Here is a 27433-nt window from a genome sequence, read left to right on the forward strand (position 1 = left end):
TTTAGTGTATTCACACAATTGTGCAACAGTGACCACAGTCTAACTTGAGAATATTTTAATCACCCCCCCGCCTCAAAAAAAAAAACCTGTACCCATTTGCAGTCACTTTTCATTCCACTCACTTCAAGGCCTAGGCAACCACTAGTCTCCCTTCTGTCTCTGTAGATTTGCCTATTGTGGACATTTTATGTAAGTGGAATCATGTAATATATGGCCTTTTGTGATTAACTTCTTTCAGTTAGCATGTTTTCAAGGTTCATTCATGTTGTAGCACTAGTACTTCATCTCTCTTTATTGCCAAATAAATATTTATTGTGCATTGTATATAGTCATACCCCCTTTTCCATTTGTTAGTTGGTGGACATTTGGGTTGTTTCAACCTTTTGGCTATTAGGAGTAATGCTGCCATAAGCATTTGTGTCCAAGTGTACAAGTTTCATGGGGCTATATGTTCATATATTTCCATTTCTCCTGAGTATATATACCTACGAGTGGAATTTCTGGGTGATATGGTAACTCTGTATAACATTTCAAGAAACTGCCACACTGTTTTGCAAGGTAGCTGTATCATTTTATATTCCCACCAGCAATGCACAGGGTTCCAGTTTTTCCACATCCTCATCAATATTTATTATTGTCTGTCCTTTTGATTACAATCCCTATTGGGTATGAAGTGGTATCTTATTGTGGTTCTGGTTTTCATTTTCTTACTGACTGATGATGTTGAGCAAGATGTGTTTTTGTATTCTTAGCCATTTGTATTTACTCTGTGAAGAAATGTCTATTCAGATGTCTATTCTGTGGGTTGTCTTTTCATTCTCTTAACAGTGTCCTTTGAAGCACACAAGTTTTAGATGTTTATGAAGTCAAACTTATCAGTTTTTTTCTTTTGTTGCTTATGTTTTTGGTATCATATATAAGAAACACTGCCTAACTGAAAATTGGAAACATCTATTCCTATTTTCTTCCAAGAGTTTTATGGTTTTAGTTCTTACATTTAGATCTAAAATCTATTTTGAATTAGTTTTTGCATATGTTGTGGGGTTGGGGTACAGTTTATTTTCTTCTTTATGCATGTGGTATCCAGTTGTCCCAACACTTTCTTAGAAAGTCTTATTCTTTCCCCGTTGAATTCTTGGCACACTTGTTGAAAATACATTGACCATAAATGTAGGGGTTTATTTCTGCACTCTCAATTCTGTTCCTTTTATCTGTATGATTTATATGAAGTACTATATGTACATATTTTTGTATGTATATATGTGTGTATAAATACACACGTTTGTGTGTGTGCATGTGTGTGTGTGTGTGTATATATATATATATATATATGCACACATGAATCTTAAAATTGTTTTTCCTGTGGCCTTAATTTAGGTGATAAGGGAAGTGGACAAGTCAATAGGTAGGAATTAAAGACGTTAACTACACCAGGAGACTTGACCATGAAGTCCCTCCTGCCTCAGCTGAGCTCATTTAACAGGGATACAAAGAGCCGCAGAACGATTGGTTTGCTGTTGGTTTTTTTCTTTTTCTCTCCCTCCCTGAAATGGAGTGCCTTTCAGAATGTTTTGGAGTGGGGTGCATTTTAGATATCTCTAGTCCTTGGCCTAGCCCTGACAGTGAGGTCTTGGCTAAGATACTTAATGAGTTCTGAATGCCCCTCTCCTTACCCTTAAGCAGCTGATTTTTCGAAGTTTTGTTTCACTTCATGGTATAAAAAGCCTAGTCATGTGATCTTCGTAATGTTTCTTGGTTATTTTAATTTTTAATGGTAAAAAATGCCTGACAGAAAAAAAAAGAAAAACCCAAGACTTTCCTGTGACACGGTGCACTTCTGCCTTGTGGACCTAGTTGGAGAGACTACCTTACCTTGAGAGGTTTTTTTTTTTTTTTTTTTGAGACAGAGTCTCTCTCTGTCACGCAGGCTGGAGTGCAGTGGCGCGATCTCGGCCCACTGCAAGCTCCGCCTCCCAGGTTCACGCCATTCTCCTGCCTCAGCCTCCCAAGTAGCTGGGACTACAGACGCCCGCCACCATGCCCGGCTAATTTTTGTATTTTTAGTAGAGACAGGTTTCACCATGTTGGCCAGATGGTCTTGATCTCTTGACCTCGTGATCCGCCCGCCTCGGCCTCCCAAAGTGGTGGGATTACAGGCGTGAGCCACCGTGCCTGGCCTACCTTGAGAGCTTTTAACTACAGATAAAGAGCTGAAACTTCTTGTGAAAATGTCTTAATTTTATTCTTGGGTCCGTGGGAATTTAGAAATATAGGCTTTTAATTGTTCACAGCTGGTGCATGAATAGAGCGGTAATAATAATTAGGAATAATATGGTTCACCTCCTAAGCTGTTAGTTTTAATCCGTTAAATTTTTTTGAACAGACGTCTGGCACAGTCTTCAAGTGAGACCATTTGGAGGAGGTCCATCCTAGGTTTCAGTCAAGAAGTGTGCATGTCTGTCTTGTCCTGCTAATTTGTTACAATGATGTCTATGGTTTGATTTTAATGTTTTTCATCTAAAAACACACATGCAAATCCAGCCTACGCTCAACAAAATCCATCCAGACACTCCCACTACAGTGCCCTTGAGTGACAATTTTCTGTATCTAAGTTAGAGGGAGCTTGCAGCCTCTCCTACATCCCTCTGCGGTGGGAGGAGCCTTGCTAGGGGAGAGAGGGGGTTTGCTCTAAGTCTCTTGTAAATGGAGGCCGACCCAGAGTGCCCAGAGTGCAGTGCTTCCTGTAATTCCCCAGAGAGCAGTTTGGAAATCATAAAGCTGATTTACAGTTATTTATTCCCTGCCCCTCCCCCCCACACTATTTTTTGTAAAATCCTCAAATTTCAAAGTATTAGTACAATTGATTAGTGATGTTTACTTTTCATCATTTCTTAATGCTCCATGATACAGAAATTTTTCAAAATGTTTCAAAATGACAAATATTTAGTAGAGAATAAGGATTAAAGAAGGAATGTGTTCTTGAAGAGTGATCTGGTTGGAGGTTGTTTTCTGGGAAGGTTTAACAAAATAGTTGTCTTAGGAGAACACATCATAATATCAGATTATTTAATGAAACCTCTTTTATCTTAGATAATCTAGGGGGAAAAAATCCTAAATTTACACTTAAGTGGCGAAAAAAAATTAAATCGCAATTTAATTAGTTTTTAGAGGTAGTATAAATTTTTTTTTTTCTTTCGAGACAGAGTCTAGCTCTGTCACCCAGGCTGGAGTGTAGTGGTGCAATCTCTCCTCCCGGGTTCAAGCGATTCTCGTGCCTCAACCTCCTGTAGCTGGGATTACAGGCGCGCACCTCCACGCATGGCTCGCTTTTTATATTTCAGTAGAGACAGGGTTTGTTGGCCAAGCTGGTCTTGAACTCCTGACCTCAAGTGATCGGCCTGCCTCAGCCTCCCAAAGTGCTGGGATTACAGGTGCGAGCCACCACGCTCGGCGTTAGAAGTAGTAGTATAAAATTGATGATATCAACAAGTTGATAGCTTCTCATAATTTATGCTGCCCACTAATTTGGCTAATTTAGTAAATAGTTGTTACCTGGAACTAAATGATTTCTCATAACATGCCTTCTTGGCCTTTCTCACGGGACTTCCTGGAGCAAGATGACTTTTGTTGGGTAGAGCTGATATAAGAATCCAGCCAATAAAACTGTAGTGACAACTTTTTACTTTTAAAAGTATATATTGTAAAAAGCTCTCTTGAATCTACGAATAGAATCCATTTTACTAAAGCTAGGGTGTTAGTCACATTATATTTCCAAGAAAACACAGTATAATTGTCACTTTCAAGGGCCATCAAACTGAAGTAGAGAAAGGTGGTGACTTTATGGGAACACCAGATTAGTATTAGAAATTAGCGTGAGATCTATACATTTAGCAGTTTCTAAAGGTGATTGCTGCTGCTTCACTCACTCTTACTGTTTCTTGAAGTATTGATTGTCAAAGTGATTAGAGGAGCAGTAATAATTCATTTACAGGGAGTCTTACTGCCTTTTCCTTTCCAGAGCCTCTCCTCACATTCCCAAGCTGTTTATATGTGATGTTCAGCTTGTGGACAGGGTGTGTGCTTATGTTTTAAGTATTTGCTTCTAGAGAGCTAGCTAGAAAAAGCAAAACAGAGAAACCCATTGGCGTGTTGAGAGTTGAATCCACAAGAAGATGTTGTTTGCAATGTGCCGAAAACATAAGGTCCAAACAGCCGGAACAGGCCTGGTGCCAGGCAATTTCACTGTGAGAGAAAGAGGAGGTCTGATGCAGTTCTCTAAGGATTAGCTGCAACTCAGCAGCTGCTGTCTGAGTTTGATTATGCACATCCTGAGACCTGCATTAACCCTTGTGCCCCTGGGGGAACCTCAGGGCTGTCTTCTAAACAAAGGACTTTTCCCCTGGACACCCAGGGGCAAAAGCCAAAACAATATGGAGGTTAAAAGAAGGCGGAGCTCTGGGAGACTGGATTTGAGAGAACAATCTAGGAAGGAAACGGATTGTAGAATTTTGGAACTGCAAGTGCCTTTTAAGACCCTTTCATTTTATTGATCAAGAAGCAGAGGCTCAGAGAAGTGACTTGCCCAAGGAGAATCAGTCAAAACTTAAGTCCAGGTGTCTTCATTCCCAGCTAAGCTGTTTCATGCAGCACCACATCCCTAATGGGATGATTTTCACATTCGTATAAATAATATGTTGTGTATTTTTGAAAACTGCGCTGAGAGGAAACCAAAAGCATTTTTAAATTATGTGTTAATCACTTCTTATAGACTGTCCGGGGATATTCAGATTTTTCTTTCAAATAGCATTTTATTAGTGTGTAAGTCTTAATAAGTGACAGGTAAATAGATCATTCCAGTAGATACCATGTATGATTCTTAAAGGCAGAACAGGCGTCCTGGGAAGGTGTTAGGAGGGAAAGCTCGGATCTAGGGAGACTGCTCTGAAAACAAGGAAAGATGTTTATGGAATGAACTCTTTTGTTCAACCATGGCGACGTCTGGATCAGGGCAGCCTTGGAGGATTTATGGCCTCCAGTCTGGAGAAGGTAGGTGGGCTCACATTATCTGTGTTGTAAGAAAAGTGTGTGAGGTCTTTGAGCCTAAGGCTGTCCAGGTAACAAAAGACTCTGTCGAAAAAATATGTCTATTTAGAGTTCTTTGAGAGTAATATATTGCTATTTATTTCACATCTGTGTCGGGTATTGAGCATTTTCCTTGCTTTGCGGTTGTAACAAGATCCTCAGCTTTCTTCCTTTTAAAGGTTGGGGAGCTAATTTCTTGTAGGAAATAACACATTAAATCCAAGCGTATCACTAAAACATGTGTGCCTTCTCTTTTTGCTCAATTAAAAGATTGAGCTGTTCGTGTTTTGTTTGACATGGGGGTACTTATTGAACATTGTCAACCTAAAGCATTTTGAGTAACCAAGAGAAAAATCAGGATGGCCTAATTCACTAAAATTCCAAGTACATTTGGGATGTATTTTTATACTTCTTAATTATGAGATTTTAAATTGCTTTATTTTTAAAGGTTGAGTGTGAGCTGAGTGTGTGTCTTTTTCTGTAGTCCGACCATCCTTTCTGCAAAACTCAAGTGAAAATTATTTATTTAGGATGCCCTATTGAGATATAGTGGAATGTCTTTGTTTGCATTTATTCTTTTTCTGGGATTTTGGTTATATCTATAGCTGTAAATAAAGGGGAAAGGAAGGCTTGGAGTGCCTGTTAGGACAAGAGGTCCCAAGTAGGAAAAAAAGTCTTGCCTTAGAGCTATGCCTTGGGAAGTGCTTTTTATTTAGTAACCTAATCAGGACATGCCTGTGTCTATTTATTGTTGGATGAGCTTTTGAAGTACATATTGCCTGAAAGAGAATTTTTCAAGTGGTTACCTAATTTTTTTTTTCTCCTCTGGCTGGAGAAAAGTTAGAACAGAAGGGAACACTGTGTATTATTTTTGTTGTTCTTCACTAAAGACATAGTCTTGGCTACTTTGGAAAAAGAAGGAAGGTATGAAATGGTGGTTAATCCTTTCCTCCATTTTGTCCCCAATTGCTTGCAGTGTCTCTTCACCCTACCGAGAAACACTTTCTCAAAGCTGTCTCTGTACTGTGATGATATCAGAGGAGTCAACTAAAAGTGATTTTCTCTGTAGACAGTTATTCTAGTTTATGGGATGTATTATAAAACTATTGGGGAAAATCACTGAACTACTAAGGTAAGGGAAATAGCTTAAGGATCTATGATCCATATTTGAAATAGTCATTAAGTTATATAATTGGATTTTTAGAGAACAAGATAGAGCAGTTTCAGGATGTAAGGTGTAAGATAAATCTGGTCCATGAACTGCTTCCAAATTGTCACCCTGACCAGAAGAAGTAACATTCCTCAGGTTGTGGCTTTATCTAGAAAGGGGAAATGGCTATTTCTGGATTAGCTTTATACAAATGAGTGTATTTCCCACCTGCTGCTTTTGCCTAGGGTTGGAATTTTTCCTTTTCACTGCTTGTTACTTGGCGTTTGGATGGAAACGTATCCTCCCTTTCAGAGCCAGAAGATTCTGTGTGAGTCATCAAGAAAAATTTCTCCGAGGAGTTATTAATTCAGTTAGTTGCTCCATAGTAAATGGTTCATGCAACAGTGATAAACCTCTGAATTTGAAATCTTTCTTTAAAATCTTTTTTCCTTCAAAAAATGCATACAGTGGATTGCTGAGCATCTAAAATCCCGCACTGTTCAGCACTGTCATTCTTGGTAATCGCTTTTTAGAGGATTTGGTGTTGTTTTGCTGCTTAAGCTAAACCACGAAGTTAAACTTTTGTACTGTGGAAGTAGCTCATGAATCCTTTAGATTTCTTGGAAGTGGAAAGATGAGTGTGTGGTGAATATATATGAATATCGCATATTTGAATGTGTTACTTACTAGTTTTGGTTGAGCATTAAGGTTGCCCCTAATGGATGGGATCTCTGCCAGGGGTAACTCTTGGAGTCCTAGGTGCTATTGGGGAGGAACTTTTCATTCTCGGCATTCTGGGGGAGATTTACATCTGTAAGCCGGATAAAAATATGTGGAAAGGTGATTAGTTTAATTGGCCCACTATTATAATTATTCAGTAGGAGGTGGCTGTGGGACTGCTATTATAGCCCAAAATGCCTGGTAGGAAGAGGCGGAGACTCATTGAAAACAGCAGCAAGGTTATAAAACGTTGGTTTAAACGTGCATTTAATAACAGATTACCCTGGTGCTTTAAAGACAGAGGAATGCTTAAGTATTTGGTACAAGAATCCATCCAAAAAAAGACGCGGATTTTTTTTCAAAGATAATTGTGGGAAATTCTGCTAATGATTTCTTTTCCCTTAAAATATACAGGGGAATATGATTTAGGTAGGTGTGAAGTTGCTCAACGTGTTGGTAACTTTAAGATTATTTCTTCTCTGGTTGTTGCCACAGACACTCAGGGTGGCCACAATGGTGGTGTTGTTTTAGGCTTCTTTCAAAAAAGAAGTCCAGTCCAGGATAATGTTGTAAAGTGGAGTATTTTTCTTTCACATCAAAGGGCAAGGAATGTTTTACAGACAGTGAGCTAAGAAGTAGGGCACAGATATTTCAGTACTTGCGTTGGGAAACTATGTGTGGAATGTCATAGTTCATATACCAGAGACCCCGAAGTGAATCCAGGTGCCTGCACGGTGCTAACTTTTCCTGGAGTGAGATGACTGTAGGCAGAAATTGCAGCCAGATGAACCTAAAATAAAATTGATGGCTTTATTGGACATTCTTTTCATGAGATTTAACTTCTTAACGTGCACATACATCACTCTGGGGATGTCATTATCATGGCTGACCTTTTGTTTGGGGGAGCTGCTGCTCGCTGTCTGTGCAGCTCCGATCAGCTTGGCTTTGATTACCACCCACATCTGTTGAGCATGTGAGAGAGAGATTTTGAAAAATCTCAAGCACACTGACAACTGGCTACAAAGATTTAATTAAAACCGGTCAGAACTAATTTCAGTTATATATTCCAGTTTAGGGTATCAACTCTTCTGGTTTCAGAAGGGGGAATTATGACTTCCTAAAAGTTGTTGTTGAAGGCAGCATGAGGAAATCTCCTTGGGCAAGCAGTGGGTTTTCTTTGTCCTAGCTCCCCCACTGCTACCTGGGGTTAATGATTGCAGGGTGGCTGGCATAATGAACCAGTGCCGGAAAGCTTATTATCAACATGCTGAAGTCATATTTAGAAATCATTCCTCCTCCTTTTTTCTCCTTTCCAATACAAGTCAGGGCACTGCTGTGGTTCCACCTAATAAATACTGCAGGCTTCATTGGGCTCTTTAATGAGACCTAATATAGTATCATTTGTGCACTTTAGTGGGTGGTTCCTATTTATATTTTTGTGTGGTTTACTGCTCAATCTTGGGAAGATGTGGGGTTTGAGGGTTTATCAGTTGCAGTTTTTTGTGGAACCAGTTTGAGTGAGACAAGACTTTGGCCATTATTTGTCGGGTTACATGGATCTCCATATGAGCTATGAAGATACTGGAATAATTGGGTCACAATAATGTAAAATCGTAGTCTGTACTTTCAGCTCATTCCAGAGGAATGATTGGAAGCCCTGCTCTCCCTCTCTTCTGCATGCAAACCTCAGGTGTGATTTCGGCCTGTGCCCAAGTGTTCTTGAAATGTTCAAGGCTGTCCGTTCCCACTCTGTGATGAGGCTTCCGGTTGATGTGTGACATCACTTAGGGCAGGAACTGGCACTGTCTTGATCCTGGCTGTCCTAGAGAAGCTTCTGTGCTTGGCCTTGGGAAGCCACCCCATTTGGTGCTGCTGTAGTCTCCTTTCTGCTCCTCTTTTAACAGCTGCCTCCCACCTGTGCTCACTTCCACCTGCAGGCCTTGTTTTCCAGTGGCACTGGAGTGCCATGCTGAGGTCACTGGACAAGTTCCTTATCAGAGCCCCCTTCCCATTAGAGTGAGGCTGCACCCCATCCTGCCTGGGCTTACTTTGTGCGTTGCTTGGGGGCATGGAGAAGGTTCTTGCCCTTGCTGCTTTATATGAGGTCCAATTCCTCCAGTGTTTGCCATCTCCTTTAGAGCTCTCTGGTGACAAAACCTTCTTCAGCTTGTCTACCCTCCAGGCTGGTGAGTTGAACTCAGACTGGTGCTCGGAAAGGTTAAAGGACTTGTCCAAGATGTTACCTTACTGGCAAACTGCATTCCCAAGTCTTTATTGATCTCCGAGGGCATCTCTTAATTTGTTGGAGTTTTCTTTTCCTGGAAGAAATACTGCTTGGGTCTCAGTTTCTCCACATATAAAATCAGAATAAGACCATAAATTCATGTAGTTGAAAGGGGCGGTTTCAGGAAGAAAACTAAGATAATGAAAGCCTCCGGAAAAGGGTCTGGGACGGCATTATTTACAGAGTACTTTCCACACATTGTCAGGGTGGGGCCGCACAGGAACCTTGTGGAGTAGGCATCATTGACCTGTTTCAAAGATGAACAAAGTCAGTCCCAGAGACCTTGAATGGAGGCTTATCAAAGCTAAGCATACGGCTTCAAGTTTAACCATCAAATGGTAGAGTTAGTCATGACTTTTGGATGTGCGGGCCAGGCATGTGCAGGGCCAGGTATGTTTTAGCCTTGTGGTTCTTTTCCTGATATTTCGGTCCTGTGGGCCTCCCCAAAGTGGCTTTGCACCTATGTTTGTTATGGGCATAAGGAAGTTAGAATTCTATGAATATGTACTGATTTTTTGTGATTCTGAATTTAAATAGGCCTCTCTATAAAGCTAATACTTGAAGTTTTGTTGTAATGAAGCATCGAAAATACTTTTACATAGGAAAAAGGAAGAAATGAGAATTTTACATGCTTGACATACCAAGCTGATCTCCTTAAAGCGGTTGCAAAAACCACCCAGTTGTTATACGATTGTTTGTTTCATGTTTCTTGTTATGTAGCATATTTCCAGTAAGTGGAGGGGCCAAATATTTTATAGTTACAGAAACTTCTTCTCTCCCTCCTTGAAGTTTAAAAAAGTGGATCAAATGTCTGCCTATTTTCAAGGAGGCAGGGAGACAGAAGATCTTTTCCAGATTGCAGGAAGGCCAACACAGGTTGCACCCAGAGAACTATGGAAACCACTGTTGAGGAGGAAGGAATTGGGTGAAAATTAAAGAATCAAGCTAGTAAAAGTGAAAAGAGGCCTTTGGGTTTTTTTGGACAGTTTTTAAGGGCCTTCATAAATACTTGGTGTACTCCTCAAAGACCAAGCGTTGAAGGGTCAAGTCAGGGAACTAAAACTTGGATTGTGTGTTGACCCCTGTGTAGCTGTGGCCAGGGCTCCTGATTTTCCCCTGACGATCCATTGGTAGAACAAGGCCAGTGGTACTGTTTTCTGGTGCAGGGGAGGCTCGGACCTGCAGGGGAGTTACGGAGGCTGGCCACTGGTTTGGAGCAGACAGGTAAGTAGCCTGTAGGGAGGTGGTGGCTCTGTACAACAGTCTGTTCCCGATGTCTGGGTGACTCTTGTTCCCAATACTTGGCTCTCTTTTTGGATGTCAGAGTCATATTCTTCATTCTCCATGTCTCCTGCTAATTTTTGGCATTGACCCATCCAGGATTTATTTCAGCAGCTAGCATGGTGCCTGACCTATCCATAGTGGGTGCTTAGTAAATACTGCACTCCACAGGGGGAAGAGGGCAGGCACGTTCTGCCTATTGACGTGGTGGGAAGAGAGACCGTGCTTAAGGACAGGTTTGGGAGCTTCATTATTTCTGCCTTGGAACTGTTTGAATGCACCCTATTTTGCTATAGGGGAAACACTGCAATAACATAAATCCCACTTGAATCATTCTTTGTTCTATCACCCCTGCCCTTATCACTGCTCTTGTAAGACAGACATCATAGGAGACTCCTAATCCTCTCCCTGCCTCTGGTGGGTGCATGACACTGATCTAGCTTCCACTTGCACAGTTCTCTCTCTCTCTGCCCCTAAAACAGAAATATGATCATGTTATTCTCCTACTTACATGCCCGTCAGTGGCTCCCCAGTGCTGTACTGCTGTGGCACACAGAACCCTACGTGATCTGGTCCTGCGTGCTCTGTAAGTGGCAAGTCCCAGGGCCTCTTCGTGCAGGCTGTTCAAGGGGGTCTCATAACCTACCAGTCCGAGTTAGACTTGTTGAGTCTTAAAACCAAGCTGCTTTGAGTTGGGTCTTCAGATGAACTGGGAATCAACATATTTGGGATGGATCTGTAGGGTGCATTTAAAAGGCACTGAATGTTTGGAATGGAGTGCAAGAATTAATGTTAAGTTACCAGAGAAAATTGAGGTATTAAGGGATCTGTGCATATAGTTTTCAAAAATCAATTAAACAAAAAGCCTGTTTTTTAACTGATTCTATAGTTCATTTGGAAGACTATGTATATTACATTATATCATATATCTACATGTGTGATATATTTATAATAGAAAAATGAAGCAGAAACTTCTACTACCAAATATTAAAACACATTATAAAGTGCTGATAAAAGATGATGATGTGGGCATAAAAACATGCAAATAATCCAACAAAATAGCACTTTTCAAAACTTTTTTTAGCGTATGGAATAACTTAATTATAAGTCGTTGGGGAAGGAACAGATTATTTGATGAAGGGGGTTGTGAAATTGGGTATTTAAAAAAATCTATTTATATCTCTGCTTTGGTGACACACCAAAATATCTTTCATATGGATTGGATTTAAGTATATATATTTAAAGCTCTAAGCGAGAAAAAAAATGTGGAGAAAATTTGATCTCTGAGAAAGAGGATTTTTTTTTAAGCCTAAAAGCCAAAAACTCTAAGTGATTGCTCAACTTAAGTACATAACAGTATTCATTTTACTGAAGAATTACAAATAACTAATAATGATCACTAGAACAGAAAAATGTCGAAAGAAAAAACACACGGTATTCATTGTCCTCTCATAAAATTAAGAAAGATTTAGAAAATGCAAATACTCAGTGCTCATAAGAATATGGTTAGATTTTCAACACTTTCTAGAAGGAAAAATGTTAAAATAAATTCCAAAGAAAAAATTTTTTAAATGGTTTGGTTTTTACATATACTGGGGAAACTTACTATTTAAAGACTAGAGTTAATTATTTCAAAATAAAAATAGTCTTTCTAATTTTAGTTTCATAATGTTGGTTTTTAATCTTTGTTTGATTTTAAACAACCTTTTAGTCTTTGGGCTGTCCAAAATTATAAATTATATGTCTGTAATTTACTATTGTTAATCATACAGTTCTCCATATAAAAAATGGCAGAGAGATAAACTGGAAAAATATGCCCTGTGAAGGGGATTTATGATCTTTAATATCCCAGAAGAAGACCATAATGAGGCATCTTATGTAACAGAGAAGTCATATAGGGCTTCAGTTTCTAAAGTGCTCAAATTGTAATTCATAGTGTGACTTTGAACAGGCTACTTTACCTCTCTTGGTCTCAGTGTCTTCATCTGTGAAATGGGAGGGTTGGGTTAGATCAGTTTCCCAGCTGAGATGCCCTGGCACAGCTGTGCCAAAATTCTGATGCCCCTCGGCCCTAAAGACAGCTGGACAGAGCTGGGGTGGAGGCCCTAGGTCAGTTACTTCCACCCAAGGGCAGCCATTTGTTTTTCCCAAGGAAAATAGTACCACAAATCACTTTCAATGCACTCTTAGATAATGAGTTGTCTTACTTTTAAATTCAAGAGGTGAGAGCTACATGGAAGAGGAGATAATTTTGGACATCACAGTGAACGATTCGTCCTTCCCAGTCAATATTCAATAGGTATGTTAAAAAATGAATGGAAGAAAACACATCAAAATGTTATTAGTAATTATCTCTGGTGATTGACTTACAGGTAATTTTTATTTGCTTATTTATAATATTCTGCCTCATTCAAATTTACTGTTAAGAATTTGTTAAATTTAAATAAGAAAAGCTATTTAAAACAAATCCCAACCTGTACCCATTTTTACATTTAAAAACTCCATGAGTATGAGTGACGGCTATGGCTGTCAGAGTTAAGAATCTAACAAAAATAAAACGGCAAACATGGACCCATTTCACATTATGGAAATATCCTGGGATATTTTCATTCCAAGGTTTCTTGCTCAGTGCTTACTTTCAAGGCTGGTTTCAGGTGTGAGGAAGAAGCTTTGAGCAGAAGGCCTGTTTGTAGAGTGAGTGAGTAGCCTTCTTACTTGGGGCAGCTGACCCCAAAAGTCTTCCTCTCCATCTCCCTCCTTCAGTGCTTTCTTCCCTTATTTTTCCCCTTCCCTGTGACCCCTGAATTGCTGATAATTCCTTTCCTTCTTTGTTCTTCTCAATCCCCGGTGTGTATACGGTTAGAAGTTCCTGGTGCCCACTTAGCTGAGCCACAGAGATTCCATTTTTAACTGGTCCCTCATATGCCAGCCCATCTAGTTCCTTAGGCATTACCGCCTTCCCTCTCCCAGCTTTATTCTGCTTATTTACATCTTTCTGGGAATGATGTGCTTCAAACTTTCCAACCTATTAGTTTAAACCAGATTTAGTGGCAGGGGCGGGGGGAAGTAGACTTTCTCTGCCGTTTGGTTTTGCTTTACTTTGAGATAAACACTATATACATTAAAGGTGCTTAAATGATGTTTTCTCTGACTTCCTAAAGGGGTTACTTTTCATTGACTCCTAACATTTTAATTCTCTGATTGTGATTGTTTTGTCTAAATCATGGGGTGGAGTACATGTGGGGAATTAGAAAACTAATTGTCATTATAACCTTTCAGCAGAATTTTGGAATGATTAATAGCTATGTTAATATGCCATAACATAATTACTTATAAAAATCAGAATATACCACCACCTTGTTAGTATTAAAATGGTGCTAGGCTGGGCGCGGTGGCTCACACCTGTAATCCCAGCACTTTGGGAGGCCCAGGCGGGTGCATCACCTGAGATCAGGAGTTCGAGATCAGCCTGGCCAACATGGTGAAACCCCGTCTCTACTAAAAATATAAAAATTAGCTGGACGTGTTAGTGGGTGCCTGTAATCCCAGCTACTTGGGAGGCTGAGGCAGGAGAATTTCTGGAACCCAGGAGGCGGAGGTTGCAGTGAGCTGTGATCGTACCATTGCACTCTGGCCTGGGAGACAGAGTAAAACTCTGTCTAAAACAAAACAAAACGAAACAAAAAAACCTGCTAAAATATGGGTTACTTTCTTTATATAACATTTTAGGACCTTACAGTGTACCTTAACTTTCTGAGCATAGATAACAAATGAAGATAATAAGAAATATTGTTTTATATTGTTTATAAAGTACTGTGCTCTACATTGCAGTTTATAGAACCACATAACAGTTGGCCATGGGCAGTACCTCAGGAAGCCTTAAAATCTTGGGAAGACTGACAGAATGGCAGAGCTAAGATGGACCTCAGGGTCATCTAATCCAGTGTTTCCCAACCATTTTCACATCATGGCACACATTGAAAAGGTGCACAGCACACCCTGGGGAAATAAATGACTGCTCTTGGCTGGAGGTAGTGGATCTGAGGACTCCAGCCTAGGCTGTGTCCAGCTCCCCTGAGGGCTGTTGGGCATCAGAACCTTGGCGCAGCTGTCCTAGGGCATTCCAGTTGGGAACTGTGATGTAACCCAACCCTGCCATTTTACAGATGAGACACATCTGCATTTACATATCGAGACCCAGAGAGGTAAAGTAGATTGTTCAAGGTTACACAGTGAATTAGTGACATTATGATAAATAGAATTTGAGCATTTCAGAAACTGGAGTTTAATATAACTTCTCTTTTACATTGCATGCCTCATTATGTTGTTCTTACAGTACATTAGAACTTTTATAGGGCATGTTTTTCCAAAAGGTTTACCTCTGCCATATTGTATATGGAGAAGTATGATTAATATTAGTAAATTATAGATATATCTCTTTTGGACAACCTAAAGAATAAAAGGCTCTTTTAAACCCCAAATTCAAGTTAAAAATTAAGATTATGATGCTAAAAATAGTCTAACATATGTAAAAATGATTTAAAAAATTTTATTTACACAAAGAATGTACTCAGGCTATGAAACTTGTATGCTGGCAGTTGCCTCACTTTAAAAAATTCAAGAGAGAAAAGTAAGATGGAAAAGAAAATTAAAATTGTAAACATTTTAATGACTCACCACTACCTCCATCCTTAGATTTCTTTGCCATCAACTATTTAAACCCTTTAAGAATATTAGGAAACCGTGGTTACTTGGCATGGTTTTATAAATCTGTTCTGGTAATCTCTAAATTCTCCTTCAACCCCATGATGATTCACTGATTCTAGTGTAATGAGGGCTTGGTTCAGCCTTACATATATTTATGTGTGTGCCAACCAAGATGTACATGGGAACATGGCATCTCATCTTCAGTTCTTTGTCTGAACCACAAAATTTATGTGCCAATTCAGGACAGTTTATGGCGCTAGGTTTGTAACATCAGAGTGACTTGTTCCACCATGACCTCAAGATGGTAGCTGTAGACTAGCGACACCTTCCATTAACAGCTGGTTGACCTTGGAGAAGTTCTATAATCTCTTTTTTTGCCTCTGTTTTTTCATCTGTGAAGTGAAGGACAGGCTGCCTACCTGCTAGGGTTGTTATATGGATTAAATGCATTAGTTAATGCAAAGTCTTGAACAACACCCAGTGCACACAGAAATAAATATGATAAATAAGTACAGTGAATGTGGGCCGTTTTCATCACCATTATTAGTAATAGCTGCCATGAGTTGTCATTGAACAGGGAGCAGTAAGGGGGCCTCCAGGTATAAACAAGACCCACCCTGCTTTGTCAGTCTCAGGTTTTATAAAAATAGTCGCCGCCTAACTGAGTTCTTGGGGCACCAAGGAATAGGATTATTATTACCAGATGCCCCTGAGTCTCTCTGTTTATTGAGGCGTTTTTTTTTTTTTTTTTTTTTTTTTGGTAGGGCTTTGGGAAAAAAAAGAAAGAAAATCTACCTCCAGGGACATGGGTAAAATATTTTTTCCCTTAGTTAACATTAAATTCCAGTCATTCTTTTGCAGAAGTGTTGTGGAACAGAAGGGAGGGGTAAAGATTCCAACTTTAGACATAAGACTAAGAATGCATGTAATGAGTACCCAGACAGCATGACACTTTTTCAGTTATCACTGCCACCCCCATCCCCCCAAAAAAACACACTGTGAGGGAAAGAGCAAGAGCTGTGAACTCAGACAGGCTGAGTGCAGCCCCTAGCCCACACTTAATGGCTGAGTACATCCGGGCTATGCATTCACCTTCTCTGATGGGTCTTCTAGGTTGGAGTCATCTTCTAGAGGTGCTGTAAGCTGGTGTAAGAGACTAGCAAAGTGCCAGCAGCATAGGCCCTGTGCCCTAAATGGGCCCACATTTTTCTGAGTTCATCTTTGCCAAAGGGATTTTTTTTCTTAAGTACATACTGTATCCGGAATTGGTGGGTTCTTGGTGTCACCGACTTCAAGAATGAAGCTGCGGACCCTTGCGGTGAATGTTGTAGTTCTTAAAGGCGGCGTGTCCAGAGTTTGTTCCTTCTGATGTTTAGATGTGTTCAAGAGTTTCTTCCTTCTGGTGGGTGCGTGGTCTCGCTGGCTTCAGGAGTGAAGCTGCAGACCTTCGTGGTGAGTGTTACAGCTCATAAAGGTGGTGTGGACCCAAAGAGTGAGCAGTAGCAAGACTTACTGCAAAGAGCAAAAGAACAAAGCTTCCACAGCGTGGAAGGGGGACCCGAGTGGGTTCCCACTGCTGGCTTGGGCAGCTTGCTTTTATTCTCTTATCTGGCCCCACCCACATCCTGCTGATTGGTCCATTTTACAGAAAGCTGATTGGTCTGTTTTATAGAGAGCTGATTGGTCTGTTTTGACAGAGTGCTGATTGGTGCGTTTACAATCCCTGAGCTAGACACAAAAATTCTCTAAGTCCTCACTAGATTAGCTAGACACAGAGCACTGATTGGTGCATTTGCAAACCTTGAGCTAGACACAGGGTGTGGATTGGTGTATTTACAATCTCTTAGCTAGACATAAAGGTTCTCCAAGTCCCCACCAGATTAGCTAGACACAGAGTGCTGATTGGTGCATTCACAAACTTTGAGCTAGACACAGAGTGCTGATTGGGGCATTTACAAACCTTGAGCTAGACACAGAGTGCTGATTGGTGTATCTACAATCCCTTAGCTAGACATAAAGGTTCTCCAAGTCCCCACTAGACTCAGGAGCCCAGCTGGCTTCACCCAGTGGGTCCTGCATGGGGGCCACAGGTGGAGCTGCATGCCAGTCCTGCTCGGTGCGCCCGCACTCCTCAGCCCTTGGGCAGTAGATGGGACCAGGTGCCGCGGAGCAGGGGGCGGCACTCGTTGGGGAGGCTTGGGCATGGTGGGCTGCAGGTCCTGAGCCCTGCCCCGCGGGGAGGCAGCTGAGGCCCGGTGAGAATTCGAGTGTACTGGGGGACCCAGTGCACCCTCCGCTGCTGCTGGCCTGGGTGTTAAGCCCCTCACTGCCCGGGGCCGGCGGTGCCCACCCGCCGCTGAGAGTGCGGGGCCTGCCGAGCGCACGCCCACCTGGAACTCACTCTGGCCTGCAAGCGCCGCGCGCAGCCCTGGTTCCTGCCCGTGCTTCTCCCTCCACACCTCCCTGCAAGCTGAGGGAGCTGGCCCCAGCCTCGGCTAGCCCAGAGAGGGGCCCCCACAGTGCAGTGGTGGGCTGAAGGGCTTCTCGAACATGGCCAGAGCAGACGCTGAGGCTGAGGAGGCGCCGAGAGCAAGTGAGGGATGCGAGGGCTGCCAGCATGCTGTCACCTCTCAATACTTTAGGCAATTTCTTGTGGTGGCACATTTGAGACTGTTTCATGCCAGTGGCTTTTCCATTTTCCTTTCTTTTTTTGAGACTCTTGCTCTGTTGCCTAGGCTGGAGTACAGTGGTGCGATGATAACTCACTGTAACTTCAAACTCCTGGGCTCAAGTGATCCTCCCACCTCAGCCTCCTGAGTAGCCAAGACTATAGGCGCATACCACCATACCTGGCTATTTTTTAAAATTTTTTATAGAGACAAGGGCTCGTCATGTTGCCCAGGTTGATCTCAAACTCCTGGACTCAGCCAGTCTTCCTACCTCGGCCTCCAAGAGTGCTGGGATTCCAGGCATGAGCCACTGTGCCTGGCTGGCCTTTTCACTTTCTATTAATGGTTCTCGGGGTCATCTCCCGCTGCCCTTCTCCCCCAGGAATATTTTAGCAGCATTCTAAGTTATTACAGCTCCTTCAGTTTTGTTGCTCATATCTTTGCTACCCTTGCTCACCATTATAATTCAAAGCCTCACTGTTCTTGCCTTCTCACTGATGGGTTAGCCTTTTTTTCTTCTATCACAAATAGGGTTGCTAGATAAAATATTGGGCACCCAGTTAAGATGGAATTTCAGATAAATGCCAAACAATTTTTTTTTTTTTTTTTGAGTCAGAGTCTCCCTCTCTAGCCCAGGCTGGAGTGCAATGGTGCGATCTCAGCTCACTGCAACCTCCGCCTCCCGGGTCCCAGTTCAAGCAATTCTCCTGCGTCAGCCTCCGAGTAGCTGGGATTACAGGCATGTGCCACCACGCCCAGCTAATTTTTGTATTTTTAGTAGAGATGGGGTTTCACCATGTTGGCCAGGCTGGTCTTAGACTTCTGACATCATGATTCGCCCGCCTTGGCCTCCCAAAGTGCTGGGATTACAGGTGTGAGCCACTGTGCCCGGCCCCAAATAATTTTTTAGCCTAAGTGTGGCCCATCCACTATTTGGGACATACTTAAACTGAAAATTATTTGTTTATCTGGAATTCAGATTTAACAGAGCATCCTGTATTTTTAAGTCTGGCCACTCTACAAATATCTGTACCAATTCTCCCGTTACAACTTTTTACCCACACGGCAGCTTGTTTTGGCCAAGAGGAATAAAAGAGGCTTCTCAGATATTTCCTAAGGCCCTGTTTTGACGAACTTAAAGAGAAAATGCCAACAGGTTAATAGGAGATTCTGACAACGAAGAGGAATTCCTGTGATTTTAGGGGTTGAGATATATATCGACTTCGATTTGGGAGATCACTTGGTAAATGTGAGGTGTCTGTATTTTGGGCTGAATGTCAACTCTGGAAGTAGGTAAAAGTTAAGTTTTATATCCACATGCTATTCCACCTCCGTTCAAAACTTAGAAAAATATTGTCTTCCATACCTAATTCACAGTCCTAATGATCAGGTATTAGCTGAACAGAACAAAGAAGCCTGCCTTAGAGGATGTTGTGAATGGGTTTTGGGGATGGAGACTTGAGACACAATAGAAAAAGATGGTCAGACCAGTTAAGTATGACATGAGGCAGTTTTATGAAACGTAAAAATGGCTTTTTCATGCAGCTCAGAGGCATGGATATAGAAAGGGAAAAACCAAAAAGAAATGATTTGTGTATGTCAGCCCACTAACATTTTTGGAAATGTCCCTGGGGACTACCGAAGTAATCAGATGACATGGACTTGCCCCTTGAGGAATTTAATTTATGGGTGAGAAATTTGAAAAGAAAGTGGCTTATCCTAGCTTTTCTTTTTTTCTTTTTTTCTTTTGTTTCTTCCAAAAATTTTCTCCCAAGGGACAGAAGTGGGTCTGCCACAGCTATGGATAGGAATAACCAAGTGAAGGGAGGCAGTGACATGGGTACTTCCACATACAGGCTGCACTCTGATGATTCAGGAATATTTCTTGAGTACCCTTTTATTTTATTTTATTTTATTATTTCGAGACAGGGTCTTGCTCTGTTGCCCAGGCTGGACTGCAGTAGTGCGACCTTTGCTCACTGTAGCCTCAACCTCTACGGGCCCAAGGAATCCTCCCACCTCAGCCTCAACAAGTAGCTGAGACTACAGGTGTGTGCCACCATGCCGGGCTAATTTTTGTAATTTTTGTAGATACGGGGTTTCACCATGTTGCCCAGGCCAATCTCCAACTCCTGGACTCAAGCAGTCCCCCTCCCTTGGCCTCCCAAAGTGCTGGGATTACAGGCATGAGCCACTGAGTTGAGTACCTTTTAGGTGGATTGTCATCATATTTGAGTGCCTAGCATGGTGTTAGGTGCTGGGGATGTAGCAACAGTCAGCAAGGGCAGAGTCTCAGTCAGCTCTGTAGAGCTTGTGTGCTGTCATCATAGGTACTTTGAGAAATGCAAAGGTAGACCAGGTAGGATAGGGAATTCTGGCTTCTAGGAGCTTCCTTAGGGTTGATTACCTATGCTTTTCCTTCTGTGGCAATTGGAGACTCAGTCTGCTGTTGGCCAGAATACTGGATAACTGGCAGGTAACTCTGCATTGTTAGGAAGGCTGATCAGACTTCAGGTCCCCCATTGAGGAGTTTTACATCTGAATCTTCAGCAGCTGGTCTAAACTGACAATGGCAGGCTTCAGTAAAATCAGCCATTCAATTTATCTATATTATAAAATGATGAAGGCATGCTCCATCTGGTATCAGATAGAGTACCTTCTAATATTGGTGCATTATCAGTACCTTTGTGTGTAGGGGGTCTGCTGTAATGAAAAACAGTGGAGCTCGATTCATCCTAATTACATTTTGAGCAATTTCAGGGGGCTGAAAAGATTGTACTGTGAGAATAAGGTTTTTCCTCCTTACCAAAAGAATTTATAAATGGTACAGAAAATGAAAGATGGCTAGTGGTTTTAGCAGTTCTAATGTTTTTTCTTTTTTTAGATAAGGAAAAAAACCCCACTCTGATTCTAAAACCTGCTGGAATTTGAACTCTTGCCTGTGTTCTAAAAGTGTCTTGAATTGCTTGGGATCCCAAGCCTGAAGTTTACAGCATCTCATTGTGTCCAGGTATCCAAGAGGAGTAAAGTTCTCCGAAAATTGTGAAAACCATATACTTAAGGGACACACGCATGCAGTGGAGTATTCTTCGATGGCAGCATTTTCTTTTGGGGGAAATAGCAAATCAGGCAGTAATGAGGTGTAAGGTCAGAAAAACTGCATAGAAATCAATGACTAGGTGTTCAGAGAAGTTAAAAGAAATTAATAATTTTTCTTCTGTATGATTTTTGCTTTGGGATATTTTGGTTATTTTTTACTGGTTTCGGATGCTATTTTAATGAGTATTTTGTTTATATTTTGTAGGCCCATGAATATGAAGGATAACTTAGATTTTAAAAGTTCTTTCTTCTATTCCCCAAGGGCTGATGGACTTAAAAATACCTGTCAGTTGAGCCTTCAAAATCTTTTTATTGACAAGTAAATCCTGACTTCAGGCCTAATTGGTTCCTGAATGTTTAGTCTTGGGGCATGGTCATAACACAAACTCTTACTTCCTGCAGGCTGTGTTATCTGTAAAGCCTATGTTTTGTTTTTTTTGTTTGTTTGTTTGTTTGTTTTTGAGATGGAGTCTCGCTCTGTCGCCAGGCTGGAGTGCAGTAGTGCAATCTCGGCTCACTGCAACCTCCACATCCCAGGTTCAAGCTATTCTCCTGCCTCAGCCTCCTGAGTAGCTGGGATTACAGGCGCACACCACCACGCCCGGCTAATCTTTTATTTTTAGTAGAGCCGGGGTTTCACCATGTTGGTCAGGCTGGTCTTGAACTCCTGACCTTGTGATCCACCCTCCTTAGCCTCCCAAAGTTCTGGGATTACAGACGTGAGCCACTGCGCCCAGCCAAAGCTTGTGTTATATATTGATTGGGCTTCCATTCCTGAAAGCTGGTTTTATACTATACAAATAACAAAGTCAATATGAAAATGTGTCAAAAATATGAATGTACCTCTTAAATACACATATTAACTATTTCAAACAAAAGTACTAAAGATAAAAAAAGTTATACTGTAAATGTTACTTTCAGGGAATTTTTTTCTGCCGAGGTTGAGTTGACTGAAGCTTTTAAAGTCCAATGTTAAGTCTTTCTAAAGCATATAGAGGTATTTTTTTTCCAGTGTTTCAAGGTCTTTTAAATTGTGTTAAAAAACAGAGTTATCTGCTTCCAATTCTATTGCATATGAAAAGTGTAGAAATGCTGGGAAGTTTGTTAATTGCTAAAAGTTGAAGGAGGGACAGTTTCCATGGCAACTTCTTCAGTAACCCATGCTCTGGTATTTCAGAAGGATATTCTTTGCTGAGCTGTGAATGCAGTATTAAGAATTCAATCAAATCTTCAGAATGTGAAGAGCAATTGCTAAAGAAAATCATTAGCCCTGTGCACAGTTAGACCAAACAGCTGGCTGGGTCTGTGCTGTCCCGTATTGAGTCAGCCTTACCTGTCCACTAATCAAGGCGTTGCCTTCTGGACATAGTCCTTGGTGAGTCTGCTAGCTGTCTGGTTTTGGTCATCCCTATGAAAGTCTTAGGAAAGGCAGTAACAGGTTGAGCTGTCTTTGATTGAGTTAGATTCATGACTGAATATCATTAGGGTGTATTCCTTTAATCTGTATGTGTTGGGAAATGATTTGTGTGTCTGAAGAAAGTAAGCAACATATAAATTTTGTCTAAAAGGCCACATTTATGCTGTAATAATTTTCTCATTTTACTTTTAAATAAGGGGACAAACCAGGGCCTGACATTATCTTGTAGTAACGAGTACTGAGCATAGAATTTTATGTGTCCATGTCTGTGCCTTCATGAATTGTCAGATTCTACAGACATGACCTGAAAGGGAGATCTTTTATCTCCCATGTTTTCAAAGATGAAACCCATCTACATGTGAATGAGATGATAGAAAAGTATTTTCTTCAAACATTTTTGGGTACTTACATTTTCTTACTGATCTTCTCGACTAGATTTTGTGCTTTGTAGGGTTATGCACGTATAAAGTACTGAAGTATTTATGGATTTTATAATATGTTGACTCATTTTCTGGTTGAATTCATATTTTCAAAAATTATTAAATTATATTAAAGGAAGAGAAACAATCATCTTGCATTATTGCTAATAGTCAAGTAAACATCAATCTCTAAATCAGCGTGTTAAGTATAGTACATATTTGCTAGCCTAGCACTATGCCATAGGGATCAAAAGGAAATGTAGGAAATGATGCCTGCATCGTTTAAGTTGCCCAGTCTGATTTTATAACCTCTTATTCATAGTTGAAAAGCAATATGACGTGAATTTAATTAGGTTTTCACTTAACAAGGCAGTCTACTCCGTTTTTTTCATTCATTCTGTTTTCTCGTGTTAGATGGCATTTCTGATATTTATAGTCTTTGGTCATTCCCCTACCCAGGTTTTCCAATTTTATAAGGTGTCATTTCTGGAGCAAGGTATAATTTAACCCTTACCTACCCTTGGGACACCATATGATATAAATTAACTTATCCTGACTTCCATAACCACAGAAGGGAACCTGCTTGGAGGCAGGGTCTCACTGTCACCCAGGCTAGTTCTGACCAGTTAACTTGGTTGGGAAAATGGGGACATACTGACGGAAGAAATCCTTTTAAAACCAGTCAAGCCTCCAGTAAGTTTCAAGAAATAGGAAGAAAAATGTAGTGTTCATTACATGAGTATGAAAATCATCTATGATTATGCCTTTCTGATGTCTGTTCAGAATCTCAAGGAGGGGAGAAGAAAGAAAAAAAAAAGCCCCCCCGGCCCCACCCCGCCAGGTACAGCCTTGACAACTATCAGAATTGCACAGGAGGCCAGGCGTGTAATCCCAGTACTTTGGGAGGCCGAGGTGGGTGGATTGCTTGAGCTTGGGTGTTCAAGACCAGCTTGGGCAACATAGCAAAACCCTGTCTCTACTATATATATGTATGTATGTATGTATGCATATATATATATATATATATATATATATAAATTAGTCGGGTGTGGCAGTGTGTGCCTGTGGTCCCAACTATTCAGAAGGCTGAGATGGGAGGATCGCTTGAGCCTGGGAGGTGGAGGTTGCAGTGAGCCAAGATCCGAGCTACTGCACTCCAACCTGGGTGACAGTGAGACCCAGCCTCCAAAAAAAAAAAAAAAATCTGTACAGTAACTTCAGTTGGGCCTGCCTCTGCTCACCCACCCATCTTTAGGAAGCCAGTCTTAGAAAGACAGTGGCTGGCCAGAGGCCTCCCTCCCCCACACTCCTTTCCCCCAACACTCCTTTTTCAAACTTCTGTGGTTATGGAAGTCAGGATTTGAAAAGAGATTTAGCAATGTTTTTCTCATTCTGTAGTGGTTTTCTTTTTCCGGTTGAAGAGGCTATCCTCTTGGCCTTCAATGAAGTAGGTTTTACCACAGCATTGAAAGTGAAGTATGAAAATATAAGCTGATAAGAGCAAGGAAGTTTACCAGAAAAATTTCAGTTCACATAGGGCCAAGTAGGTTATTGAGTCGTGCATTCTTTTTGAGTGGTAGGAAATAGAAGAGAGCCTTGGAGAAGCATTGTCTTACCTGACTTTAGTTCATCTCTGTTTATCTAAGAAATTTCAAATATTCCAGTCTAAGAGATTTGAAATTCTGTCAAATTTAAGGAGACTGTCTTTCAGTCTCTGAAGTATAGTTATTTAATTGATTAAAAGGTATTTATTATAGATAAAAATGTTTTTTATGGATATGTGTATACATACAGTGGAATATTATTCAGCCTTAAGGAAATTGTAGACTGGGCACGGTGGCTCACACCTATAATCCCAGCACTTTGGGAGGCTGAGGCAGGCAGATCACGAGGTCAAGAGATTGAGATCATCCTGGCCAACATGGTGAAACCCCATCTCTACCTAAATACGAAAATTAGCTGGGTGTGGTGGTGTGCGTCTGTAGTCCCAGCTACTCAGGAGGCTGTACCCCGTCTCTCCTAAAAATACAAAAATTAGCTGGACATGGCGGTGTGCACCTGTATTCCCAGCTACTCGGGAGGCTGAGGCAGGAGAATTCCTTGAACCCGGGAGGCGGAGGTTGCAGTGAGCCGAGATCGCACCACAATACTCCAGCCCGGTGACAGAGCAAGCCCATCTCAAAAAAAAAAAAAAAAAGAAGGAAATAATGCTACAACACGGATGAACTTTGAGGACGTTATACTAAGTGAAAGAAGCCAGCCAGAAACAGAAAGACAAATATTTCATGATTCCATTTATATGAGGTACCTAGAGTAGTCAAATTCATAGAGGCAGAAGGTACAATGGCGGCTGCCAGGGGCTGAGGGAGGGGGCAATAGGGAGTTAGTGTTTAATGGACACAGATTTTTAGTTTTTTGAGATGAAAAGAGTTCTGGAGATGAATGTGGTGATGATTGCAGAACAATGAGTATATTTAATGCAATTGAACTATAGGCTTAAAAATGGTTAAGAGGGCAAATTTTATTTTGTGTGTATTTTACCACAGTTTTTAAAAATGTTTATTGAGCACCTGTTCTTTGGTTCCAGTTGAGCTCCAGTGACTGAAACAAAGGCCCTCAGCCTTGAGGGAGCTGACAGGTGAGTTAGAGGTGAGCATGTGATGCTGCTGGAATAGGGAACACAAGGTCATTGTCATTGATTAGGATGCTGTGGTCCTCAGTGCAGGTGAACTTGAACCTAGCCATGAAAAAGCACCAGAAATGGCTCTCTTTGTAATTTTCACTTCTCCCCAGCTTCCCCTCCCAATAGGTAGTGCTGCCCCACTGCTGCATCCCAAAGCCAATGCCGTGGATCATTTTAACCGGCTGCTGCTTTAACTGGTTTGTCTTCTGCTCTTTTCCTAAATCCAGCTCTGCTCTTCCTCCTTGGTCTGCACTTGTAAGGCCTTTATTTGATATGCGTGTATCTCCCATTTTATAGCCCACATCATTTTTCATCTTGGACTATAAATTCGGAGAAGATGTGGGCTATGCACTTTGACCTTCACAGCACCCAGCACAGTAAACCATAATGAATGTTTTGGATGAGGATGAGGCTCTGAAGTTGGAAGCTGACATGGCTAATGCCTATTTAATTGAAGGTTATTAATGCCTCTTTAGCAGTGAAGGCTAGATAGTCTTTCTGTTTACAGCAGAGAAGGAACAAGCCCTCAAGCTTTTTCCAGTGGTCTCAAAGAATTATCTGTCAGGTGTTGCCCCAGTACACACTGACCTGAACTTAGCATCCCGGAGAATGAAAGGGACAGTTGGGGCAGTGGGGCAGCTTCCCCCCGAGAAGACAAGTGTCTTCTCCTCTGGGTTCATGGTTCCCAGGTGGGAATTCAGGGCGGGGGTAAGTCAGAATATTTATGTTCTAGTTCAGCTTATTAAATATGAGATTTTCCATCTCTTAGTGAATAGAGTTTGCCTTCTGTCCAGCATGATAGTTCTAAGTAGGGCGACCATATGTCCCAGTTTTAATACCTATTTGCCTGGATTAATTATTAATAGCTCCCCCTTTAAGAGTGCCCTGGTTTGGATGATAAATATTATTGCTATCCTTGTTACAAGGGGGAACATATAGAGAGGATAGTTATACAGGGGAAGGTGGGGAGAAAGAGGGAGGGGAACTTAGGCAGGCTGCTGGAGATTCAGAAGATAAGGAATGTGAGAAATAGCTGTGTAGTCAAACATTTAGATGTTTTTTGGATGGAAAAAATTATTTGGCTTTTAAATGATAAGTTAGTCTAATAAGTTAGGATTTGAAAGTCTTGATCAAAGGGAGATTTTATTTTATCAGTCATAGTATAGGATCTTTTAGTGCAGGTTAACAGGTTAATGTGTATACTCAGAGCTTCAGGTATTTTATGGCTAAAGACAAAAGACTTTAATGTACAAATATGTGTATATATCTCACATTTGTTTCTTTAACTATGAAAATGAACTTAGTCTGTTTAAAATCCTGTTTTTATTTGCATATGTATTTAACTTAGATAATGGTGTAATGGATATTCAATATTGATTAACCTTAGGTATGAGGAAAAGCCACATTGGTAATGAAGGAAATTAGGTAGGACCATATTAATTCCTTCATATTTGTTAAGGGAACATCATGTAATCTGAACAAAATAAGTGTTTTATAATCAGGTGTTATTTTGGAATTTTTATATTCAAAGTTTTTGTTTAAATCAGTTTGAGCTGGTTTTCGGTGAAGGAGTTGTATCAATATCACTTTAAATCAATGGAAAGTCTAAACATAGGGTGCTCTAGGGTTGCTCCATCAAGCAGCCCGGCAGTCTTAGCCGCATCCTGTGTCTTTCCATTTCTCTTTGGCGTCCCTGGTGTGTGCTTCAGCCTGAGCCAAATGCTCACCTTGCTCTGGGGAAGCCATCATATTTGAGTTTTTAAAAATCATAACAGTATGTGTATATGAGTGTGTATTATATGTGCGTGTTCCTTGTGTACTTACAAATAAATTTATAATTTTTCAAAGTTATCTGGCGGTATTGCTTTACATTTTGAAAGAGCATTACAGTTTTAGAAATGACTGTTTATGTCATTGGATCA

General features: G+C 41.0%; 1 protein-coding gene across 3 annotated transcripts in view; it reads left to right on the forward strand.

Annotated features, from left to right (window-relative positions):
- Nucleotides 1–27433, forward strand: part of SDC2 (syndecan 2) — a 116314-nt gene that overhangs the window by 23265 nt on the left and 65616 nt on the right. The window contains exon 1 of one of the 3 annotated variants that reach the window (XM_016959705.4): nucleotides 5011–5046. The exons of 1 other annotated variant lie outside the window; for it this stretch is intronic. In XM_016959705.4, coding sequence (XP_016815194.2) covers nucleotides 5026–5046 — 21 coding nt within the window. In that variant the 5' untranslated portion in view covers nucleotides 5011–5025. Of the gene's footprint in view, nucleotides 1–5010; nucleotides 5047–12742; nucleotides 12817–27433 lie in introns of those variants that run through there. One more of the 3 variants, XM_063817332.1, reaches the window with a different exon arrangement.

This window comes from Pan troglodytes, chromosome 7 (genome assembly GCF_028858775.2).
Source record: "Pan troglodytes isolate AG18354 chromosome 7, NHGRI_mPanTro3-v2.0_pri, whole genome shotgun sequence".
In the NCBI taxonomy this organism is placed as follows: Eukaryota; Metazoa; Chordata; class Mammalia; order Primates; family Hominidae; genus Pan; species Pan troglodytes.